Below are 10,456 nucleotides of genomic sequence, written 5' to 3'. Positions count from 1 at the left end.
TTGTAATGAAGGATTGTAATAACATTATTAATTAATTAATATATGGGGGGTTTTCGGGAAAAAAAAAACCTCTCCTGTACGTTGTTGTGCTCACAGAGTTCCATTGCTTGTTTGCATGTCAGTGACAAGCCAACGAAGAAAGAGAAATAAATTTCATAGGTGTAAATATAAATTTAGTCACGAGTTTAGTCGTTTGGAAGATGAAGGAAGAACGACGGCTTACCAAGGGCTTGGTAAGCTATCAACAAAAAAGGAAGAACGACGGCTTGGTTAATTATAAACGATGTATCCGTGATGGAACAGAATTGAAAAAAAGGAAGAATGCGGTGAGCGTGGATCGAACACGCGACCTTCAGATCTTCAGTCTGACGCTCTCCCAACTGAGCTATCCCCGCTTACATGTTCTGTAGCACTTATAACCTTACAAATACTGTAGTATTTTCCAGATTTAAACTACGAGTTATTCTTTTGCGAGGGGTACACGTAAACGAGCTGTCAAGTGGTCTGTTGGCGTGTTTTGTTATCGGGCAAGTGCTCGCCTCGCCCAGCTAGGAAGTGGGTTTTGGTTCCATGGAGAGCTCGCCTCGTTACACCTCAGTTTCCAGCCTTTAACTTCCGGGAAAAGAAAGACCCGATTTGGTTCCCCTCGTTGGCAAGACCAGCCTTGCCCAGCGAAGTAAATGGGCGAGGGATCCAATCCGAGTTGAAAGAAAACATAATGAACCAGTTTCAAAAGAAAGAAAGATAGGGAACATTCCTTTTCAGATATCGGCCCGGTAAGAAATATAGAGAATTGTTCTTTCTGAAGGACCTTCAGTTTACTGATTACTAATTATTCCGAATACAGAACTGTTATTGGAAAAAAATACATTATTTTTGTACACTACAAGTACAGCCAGTATGCCCACTGCAAAACTCAGTGCGCATAGGAGGGACAAAGAAAAACAGAGATTTCGGCCAAGGTTAATCAGCTGTCGACACCGAACACAAAGAATCTTCAGCTGATTTATGTTAATAACAATTTCTAGAAAATTAGTCACTTCTAGTCCATCAGAGATGAAAGGCGCCATTAAAGCTTTTTCGTTCCATCTGGATTCATCCCTTGCAAGGTCTGAATTTTGAGCAGGCAAATAAACTCATCTCATGGAGCAGCAACTGCCAAATCCACCTTCTTTTCGTAGCCCAGTTTTCCATCACATGGCTCCTTTGTCCAGTGATGATCCAGGAAGGTGGCAGTCTTCCAACATACTTCTCATAACAGCTAACAGGCAATGCCGTTCCTACCCGTGTGATCACCACCAGAACCCATTCGGGCTTCCATGGCCTTATCCTCTGTTATATGAAGACTGGTTAGTGAAATAGGCAAAGTAGTAATGTAACTGATTTGCGTATCATCCATGGAAATATAAATTTCTGATTACTGCGAGTAATCATTAGTAGTAGTATCTAGGAAGACACTACTGAAATTTCAATTTGGATTCAACAATATTCATCTTCTCAAGGTTCTGGACAAAATTTCTATCACCCTAATTTCAATTGATTGAGATAATGCATGGAAATTGTCCAGAATACCTCTAAAGAAATACAGATAATGTTATTTGTCCATTAGTGATACTATTACTTTTACAGTGCTTTTTCAAGGTAGCATTGGCAAATAACTTACCACTTTCGCTATCTGATGCATCGTCAAGACTGGCAATTGCATCAAGTAATGACTGCTCCTGGTCCTGCAAGGACAATTACTTCGCCTTACGGTTCTCAAATAATAGACTTAAGGAATTACAAGCAAGCCTTTCCCAATCACTGCTTTCGACAGGGCACGAACTCAAGATAGACAAGTCAACTCACTGTTAGCAGTTTCTTTGCCTTCTCAATTTCATGCATATTTGGATTTGACAATACCCTCTCCACCTGCATCGAGAAAATAAGGTTGTGAGCAACAAACAGTATCTGACTACCCTGTGATGTCCGATCCTTCAATATAAATATACCTCAATCACGACACTCTGAGTGTTAGGCACGTCAATTTCACCAATATTCCTGTTGATGCCATTTTGAGGTGGACCATATTTATTTGGATGCTCATTCTGAGATAGTCTCCCTCTACCATTGTTGCTTTGGTTCCTGTTCAACAATGGACCAGAAGGGCCCCAACTATCTCGATTTGAGATGCCTTGATCATCACGTTCCCATCTTATATCTTCAGGTCTCATCTGTGAAAGAATTGTTCACCTCCTATTGGTTAATTATATAGTTAAAAGGTGGCGACCATACATTCTGGGCAAATAAGCAAGTAAAAAATTATTCCATGCCAGAGTGGACAACTAATTAAACAAATCTCCATAGTCCGGTGAAACAACAAAGCATAAGTCTCCATGTAGACTAAACTAATGGTCAACTAGATAGTGCCGAATATCGGCCCCTATGGATACTAAAGGTATTCATATTGGTAAATTTTAAGCCATGATACCACTCTCGACGTAATTGTGAAAACAAATCAGCAGCAACTGCAAATCATTTCCCCACTAATTTATATTCCCTCAGTTTGGAAATAAGTGTGCTGTTTTAGTTCGAAGTTTCAAACACTTGTTTCTGAACGGAGGGAGTATATGGTATTGGGCACATGAGCAACCAGCCTCTGCTTCGCTACTGGAGTAAGTCAGCACATTATGGCACGTGTAGCATATAAAAAAGGGTGAATAATTCATAGCAAAGGGTTGAAAACATGGGAAAAAATGGATCAAATTCTTAAACAAAATACATAATTAGTGTACAAATCAGGAGCAAGGAGTAAGAAAAGAAAGATAAAGAACAATACAAGCATCAAAGGCTTGAACGATGCTTACATCACAAAGCCTGACAGACTCCCATGACTCAGTTGTTTTGCCCATGTCATAGACAAGAGCATGTTCGCCCTGAAAAGGATCAGGAGAGTAGGTAAAATTACTTAATACAGATTCATATCTGCATCAAGGAGAAAAATAGGTAAAGTTGGAACAAACCGTAGCAGGATTGTAACGGGTTATAGTGGCCTCATAGAAGTTGTTATCATCTGGCCATCTTGTAAAAACCTTCCGGCTAATCAATGAGGTCGGATCCATGGATGGTAATGCCAGTGGCGTAGTCTGTACATGCATCAACAGATTGCCATAAAATTGACCCGAATTCAGAAGAACATGGCGTACAGCATTCCAAACATACCGACTTTGCTCTTTTCCCCCTTGATGCTGAAGATGGTCCCCACTTTGACGAAGACGGGACAGAATGTGAAGACATAACAGGGGACTGGAGGCCCGAAGAATGCGAAGGCATTAAATGAGATGGTCGTTGCCTTTTAGCAGTTGGCCCAGGTTCTCCATCATGAAGAACTCTGCTGCCACGATGCAGCCCACTCGGGGTCCCACCTCCCTGTCTCAGCTCCCTATTGAAAAATTAAGATAAGTAAATGATTAGGTAAATATGATGATTAAGTATAACATGTTACAGAAAAAATGGGTCCTGTATGCAAAGACCTCATTCCACGGATGGCCCCATCTTCATTAACCTTGTTTAATAGCTCCCTGTGTTCCTCATCAGAAACTCTCAATTCCTTCCTGAGTTCAGAAATCAGACTTTCTTTTTCCTGCACAAAAGCATGAGTATTAATTAATTTTCAGCTGAAATCAGCAACAGGACAAGCAATGGTTACTGAAAATGTAGCCATTAATTTCAGTGTGCAGATAATCACCCAAGACAATGCATCAGATTGAACTTTGAATGCCCTAAGAACACCAGTGTACGCCTCTTGCTCAACCAGATGTACTTGGCTCTCCAAATCATTGTGTGGCCTTGCATAAGGAAACGGTCCAGCTGATGCTCTCCCATTCCCACTGAAAGATCGTCCTCTTAGTCCTCTATTTTGTGACGAGGGGAGATCATCGTCTGTCCCTGCAAGCAAGAGCGAGGAATCAGTAATGCAGCATATTCAAATACACAATTCGGCTGCAGCCTGCAAGTCCTCATAACACGAAAGCACCTCATCAAAGGTCATAAAAAATGATGTTTATAATTTGTGGAATACAGGGTCAACCGAACGACAGGCCAATTATGAAGAATTCACAATTTGGCAAGAGGTTCGAGAAGCTCGCAACTGCTCAGGGATGACTGGGTTTTTATTTATCAAGTAATCAGTCTGCGGTACCAAGGGTTTGGCAAAAGGTACTATTTTGTGCTCCTATTTCTCTAGGACCATGCAAACGTACACATTGTTCGATAAATTTAACAAATTTCAGTTATCTATCGACTCAGCTTTGCTAGAAAGCAAGAGGCACAATACATACTTGGTGCGCATTCCAATTATTTGGCAATAAACGTATGCCAATCTCCTCCAGATATTTTCCTCCAGGAATCTAACAAGCCATGCAAAAGAAAGGAATTTTTCTACCCGGCCAAGTTTACCGGGTCAAAGTCAAAACAACATGTTGCTTCGGGGCAAGGGATCAATAATCAAATGCACAATTTGACTGCAAGTCATCATAACGCAAAAGCACCTCCGAGGTCATAAAAGATGCTGTCAACAATTTGTGCAATACAGGGTCAGGCGACTGCCACGGCAACTACGACAAATTCACAGGCAAGAGGTTCGAGAAGTTCACAACTGGGCAGGGAAGAATAGATTTTTAGTTATCAACTAATATGAATCTGTAGTAACAAGGGTTTGGCAAAAGGAGCTACTTTATGCTCATGTCTCTTCAGGGCCGTGCAAATGTACACGTTGTTCGATAAATTCAACAGATTTTCAGTTATCTATGGGCTCAGCTTTGCTAGAAAGCAAGAGGAACAATTTATACTTTGTGCCTATTCTCATAATTAGGTACTATTTCGTATAACTTGTGCCAATCTCCTCCAGGAATCCAACAAGCTGCGCGAAAAAATTGGGCTTTTCCGCCCGGCCAAGCTCACCCGGCCAAAAAAGCACGTAGATTCGAGGCGACTCACCGCTGCTATCATAGGGGCGGTACCCCATGGGATTCATGGACCCGGCTGGCGCGCCGAGACGGAGGAACCCTAGGAATCAGCCGAGTTCCTCCCCCAGATCCGGACGGCGCGGCCGGACCGAGCGCCAACAGATCCGAGGATATACGGAGCAGCCCGGGGCCGGGCGGAGGCGTGCCTGGGGGCGCCGGAGGCAGATTCGGGGAGGTTTTGCGGCGTGGAATCGGATGAGGATTTGGGGCGGGCGACGGGGGGCGGGCGGCAGGTAGGGTTCAAGGGGATCGGGAAATTTAGGAAGTGGACTTTTCTGATTTGCCCCCTGGAAAAAGGTTGGTTTTGCTCCGCGCGAAGAGTTTCGCACCGGGGCTGCTAATTTCGGGGGGGCTTTATGCTTATGAGTTATGCCGCGTCTTACGTGGCGCTCTTGTGGCCGTGTGTTTTTTCGTCGGGCCCCACGTGGGCGGCGCGGCCGTACAGGAGTCCTGTTTGTGGACGCAGTGGTGCAGCCGGACTCCGGCCGGCGAACGGCGCGGCGCGCGGTACTGCCGTGGCTGGCCCTGCAGTGCAGGTCGGACGCGAGTCCTATGACGTGTCGTGACGCCAACTGACATGTAACGCGGGCCCACACGTCAGTGGCTCAACATCAGGAGGTCGTACGTCAGAGGATCCGCCTCCGTGCAGGTCTAGGCGGAGCCGTTCCTCTCGGCATGTTCCCCTACTAGCTTTCTGTTTCTCCTAGCGTTCGGCTACAGGTATAGCTTCTCCCAAGTCCCAATCCTGGATGTCTTGTCTCGCTCATTTCGCTAGTCTATTGTATCCGCTCGGCTTTGTCTGTCGAGCGACAGCTTCTGCCTGGCTTCACCTATCGCTCATGACTGGTAGTGGTTATCTCTATGACAAGTGAGGCTCGCACGTATCATTATAAGACATAGAGTTGATATATAGGTCTAAGGGTAATTTGGTATTATATTCTGGTCAATAGGTTTGACCTGACAATAACGATGTCTAATGGCATTTTTGAACAAACATATAATGGAACAATGTCATTTTTTAGGTATCTAATTACATTTTCGATCAAGCATCTCACGAAATGATGACATTTTCTAGCTGTTGTAATTTTTAAGGGCAAAACTAAGTAGTGAGACACAACTAGTGGGATAAAAAGATGATCAAGCTGCATATATATGGCTTCTCTACTAGATTATCATTTTATGTGTTATTCGCTATTGTAGCGTTTATTATGGCGATTGGGCGCATGTGAGACTCTTCAAAGAGTTGCACTTAGTTTTAAACTTGTAAGTGTTGTTCATAGGTTGTCCCGTTTAACGGAGACTAACCTCGGTTTTTTTTACCTCGACACACATTTCTAGACATCTTTGAAAAAGTTGTACCATGTGTGCGCTATGAAATCAAGGACGATGGATATCTAGAGGTGTAGATCAAGAGTTGTACCTTTGTTTTCGTTCTTCACCATGTTTGATTGCGTGTCGTATCTCTAACAATCTCCAGTGGCTGTCTACCCTCAGTGACCACATGTATGACAGAGCCTACTAATATTTGATGGAGAATTTTTATGAACGAAGATCAAGTATCTATGATCTACCGTAAATCATGAGGGCCACAATGTAGGTATTCAACTGTAAGAGTATGTATGTGTTCTAGCCATACGACAGAATTGCAGGATTGATCCAATGATCCAACCCTAGCCGTAGCCTGAATCTTTGATATGCGTCAGATAACTGGTGATACCTGTAAGTGTTCCTCATTTAACTGGATAATTCAAAGGTTAGCATGGTTCAGTATGTGGCCTGACATGGTCCCCATTGAGAAACGACATGCCCTCACTACATTATTGCGGTAGAGCACCATGCTTCGGTAGTGTGAAGAAAGAACTCCGAGGATGTGCACTTTATGATGCCATCGTCTTCCCAGGTCACATCAGCAGGTGATAGGTTCACCCACTAGATAAGCCACTAGACAACATGCATGTGTTCGCCCTGGTATTTGTCTCACTTCAAAAATGAGTTGCGACAGTTTTTAGAGTGTCATTAGGATTGACAAGAGGCAGATCAGGTATCGGCATAACATGGGGACAAATGTGTTATTTAAGCTAGCTCATATGAAAAAAAGGGTGAATCTTGACATGTGGAGGGAAGTTATTAAGTTTGTAAGCAGTGTTACCCACTTTCTAGATTATCTGGAAAGTTTCATAATACAAGTGTTGAAGTCTTAATGACCCTCAAAATTCAAAGGCGGACAACCTATAGGGAGCCATTTTGAGGTACACCAGATCACCCACGGAAAATCATTTGTCCCGCCTCTTTAGGTCGACTTTTTTTAGTTATGTTCTGATCTTGGATCAAGTTCTGCTTCAATTGAGCAAGCATAGATTGTTTGTGAGCTAAGAACTCATGTGAAACACTATTAGATGGACTACGAATTGCCAACTCACAAATAAGTGGTGCGGGGAAATTGTGGAGTGCTTGGATTGGCAACATTTTCAATGCAATGTGAGAGGTTAAGTTGTACCAGTACTCAGCTAATGGCAACCAATCTAGTGATTTCTTTGGTTCATTGGCAGCCATGCATCTCAAATAGGTTTCTGAACATTGGTTAACTCTCTCTGACCGGCTATCAGTTTGACGATAGTATACAGTACTATAGATGAGCTCCACTTTCAGTGCACTAAAGATGTGTCACTAGAGTTTGCTGGTGTAAATCATATCTTTATTAGAGATGATCAGGACAGGTGAACCATGAAGTTTAATGATTCTATCCACAAATCTTTTGCTACTGACTGAACAATGTAAGGATGGCCTAATGGGATATAATGCACATATTTAGTAAAACTTGTCTAGCACTACAAGGATCACCTCTTTACCATGGGAAAATGGTTGACCCCTCAACGAAGTCCATTGTGATATCTTGTCATGACATGCCAGCAATGGGTAGTGGCTCAAGTAACCCTGGAGATAAGCAATGTTCCTCTTTTGCTCTTGGGCAAATAGGACATTGAGTTATGTAACTTTCAATCATCTTCTTCATGCCAGTCCAGTAAAGATGTTTTTCACTCTATAATGGGTAGCCCTCATACCAGAGTCTCCTCCAACTTGAGAGGAATGCAATGCATTAATTAGCGTGTGTTGCAAGTCATTGTTGTTTCCCACTAAAATCTTTCCTTTGTATCTGATAATACCTGCATTATAAATGTAGTCAGCAGAGCAACCCAAAACCAATAATCGCGTCATGTTGTGAGAGATACGAGGCTCTAAAATTGTGCGTGTATTTGGTTTTTTCCAACAGAAAGATCAGTCAGTAGCCACTAATGTAGATGACAGAGAACATCCCCCAACAATAGTTATAAGCCTAAGAGCAACATGTATTAATGAGTTGAAAGTGCAACTATCCCTAGGTGGTTTTGGTAATTCATAACAACATATAGCTCATTGAGCTAATGTTATTCCAAGACTATTATTTCAGGTAAGCTCAATTAATGGCATGGCATGGATGATGAAAGTGGATCCCTCAAAATACTAACAACAAAGGATTGGCTCAAGCTCAAAAGCTCAAGACTCTTCATTTTACATTTTAGTGATCCAAGATCACATTGAGTCTATAGGAAAAGCCAATACTATCAAGGAGGGATGAGGTGTTGCTTAATGAGTCTCTTGCTTCATGTGCTTGGTGATATGCTCCAAAAACCCTCAGCTACTTTCTCACATCCACAAATGACCTAAACCTAAAGCTAAAATCGGTCACACCGATTCTTTCTATCCGGCGCCACCGAGTTTGAATGTCATAGCCACTGCCACAAACCCTAGGCAAATCGGTTTCACCGATAGGGACCTCGGTCTCACCGAGATGGGATTGTAATCTCTCTGTTTTCCTTCGTAACATTTCGGTCTAACCGAAGTGAGCGATCGGTCCCACCGAGATTGCAATGTAAATTCTCTGTTTCCCTTTTGTAACATTTCGGTCTCACCGAAAAGAGCAAATCGGTCCCACCGAGTTTACCTGACTAACTCTCTGGAAAGCTTATTACCAAAATCGGTCTCACCGAGTTTGTGTAATCGGTCTTACCGAGATTACGTTATGCCCTAACCCTAACCGAATCGGTCCTACCGAGTTGCATGTCAGTCCCACCGAAAATCCTAACGGTCACTAGGTTTACTAAATCGGTCTGACCGAGTCTGTTGAATCGGTCCCACCGAGTTTGGTAAACTGTGTGTAACAGTTAGATTTTGTGTGGATGCTATATATACCCCTCCACCTCCTCTTCATTCGTGGAGAGAGCCATCAGAACAAACCTACACTTCGAACTTACCATTTCTGAGAGAGAACCACCTACTCATGTGTTGAGGCCAAGATATTCCATTCCTACCATATGAATCTTGATCTCTAGCCTTCCCCAAGTTTCTTTCCACTCAAATCTTCTTTCCACCAGATCCAAATCCTATGAGAGAGAGTTGAGTGTTGGGGAGACTATCATTTGAAGCACAAGAGCACGGAGTTCATCATCAACGCACCATTTGTTACTTCTTGGAGAGTGGTGTCTCCTAGATTGGCTAGGTGTCACTTGGGAGCCTACGACGAGATTGTGGAGTTGAACCAAGGAGTTTGTAAGGGCAAGGAGATCCCCTACTTCGTGAAGATCTACCGCTAGTGAGGCAAGTCCTTCGTGGGCGATGGCCATGGTGGGATAGACAAGGTTGCTTCTTCGTGGACCCTTCGTGAGTGGAGCCCTCCGTGGACTCGCACAACCGTTACCCTTCGTGGGTTGAAGTCTCCATCAACGTGGATGTACGATAGCACCACCTATTGGAACCACGCCAAAAACATCTATGTCTCCAATTGCGTTTGAATCCTCCAAACCCTTCCCTTTACTTTCTTGCAAGTTGCATGCTTTAATTTCCGCTGCCTATATACTCTTTGCATGCTTGCTTGAATTGTGTGATGATTGCTTGACTTGTCCTAAGATAGCTAAAACCTACCAAACTCTAAAATTGGGAAAAGGTTAAGTTTTTATTTGGTCAAGTAGTCTAATCATCCCCCCTCTAGACATACTTCAAGGTCCTACATGAGTAGTTAGATTTAATTGCAAATAGTTGGTTAACAAAAGAGGAAGTGATACTTGAATCCAATAAAGTTACAACTCTCTAGCCATTTATGTGAATAATCATAGTGGGAGTGCTTGTAGTCCATATTTGATGGCATTAGCTGAGACACACATCATGTTGACAAACCTCTTTAGTTAACTATCCTAGCCATTTTGTATTGTTTCTTTAGTAACCTGTTGTTGTTCTTCCATGTGTTTCCTCCTGTAGCATGTGGATGTTAGGGACTAGCTTGCACATATACCCTTGTACCCATTTAACACCTTGTTTCCAACAAACTCTCCTAACATTCTTGCTCTAGGAAAATGAGTATTAGAAGAAAAAACACAATTGTTTAACGTGTTGTGGTGGAAGTAACTGAGCATAAG

The 10,456-nt window shown here is 42.8% G+C and overlaps 1 protein-coding gene and 1 non-coding gene across 2 annotated transcripts; both read right to left on the bottom strand.

Annotated features, from left to right (window-relative positions):
- Positions 1-322: 322 nt before the first annotated feature.
- TRNAF-GAA lies at positions 323-395 on the bottom strand. The gene has a single exon. It is a non-coding gene; the product is annotated as a tRNA-Phe (tRNA).
- Positions 396-784: 389 nt separating this feature from the next.
- On the bottom strand, positions 785-5,264 carry LOC119310844 (protein EMSY-LIKE 3-like). Its single transcript, XM_037586468.1, has 10 exons — positions 4,978-5,264; positions 3,728-3,927; positions 3,513-3,622; positions 3,202-3,421; positions 3,003-3,125; positions 2,847-2,915; positions 1,992-2,213; positions 1,849-1,911; positions 1,664-1,727; positions 785-1,332 (listed from the first exon to the last, which is right to left on the bottom strand). Exons 1-10 carry the CDS (start codon positions 5,012-5,014, stop codon positions 1,262-1,264), a joined length of 1,179 nt encoding a protein of 392 aa, XP_037442365.1. The 5' UTR covers positions 5,015-5,264; the 3' UTR covers positions 785-1,261.
- Between the last annotated feature and the right edge of the window lie 5,192 nt (positions 5,265-10,456).

The sequence above is a fragment of the Triticum dicoccoides genome, chromosome 5B, assembly GCF_002162155.2.
Source record: "Triticum dicoccoides isolate Atlit2015 ecotype Zavitan chromosome 5B, WEW_v2.0, whole genome shotgun sequence".
NCBI classification, from domain to species: Eukaryota; Viridiplantae; Streptophyta; class Magnoliopsida; order Poales; family Poaceae; genus Triticum; species Triticum dicoccoides.
This window is presented reverse-complemented; position numbering and strand designations above follow the sequence as displayed.

What these genes read in the sequence shown, in the direction of transcription:
- LOC119310844 (XM_037586468.1), bottom strand. Translation starts at nt 5,014, where the DNA reads ATGAATCCCATGGGGTACCGCCCCTATGATAGCAGCG. An exon ending in GGGGGAAAAGAGCAAAGTCG is followed by an intron (nt 3,126 to 3,201) that starts GTATGTTTGGAA and finishes ATGCATGTACAG; the next exon opens with ACTACGCCACTGGCATTACC. An exon ending in CTCAGAGTGTCGTGATTGAG is followed by an intron (nt 1,912 to 1,991) that starts GTATATTTATAT and finishes TTCTCGATGCAG; the next exon opens with GTGGAGAGGGTATTGTCAAA.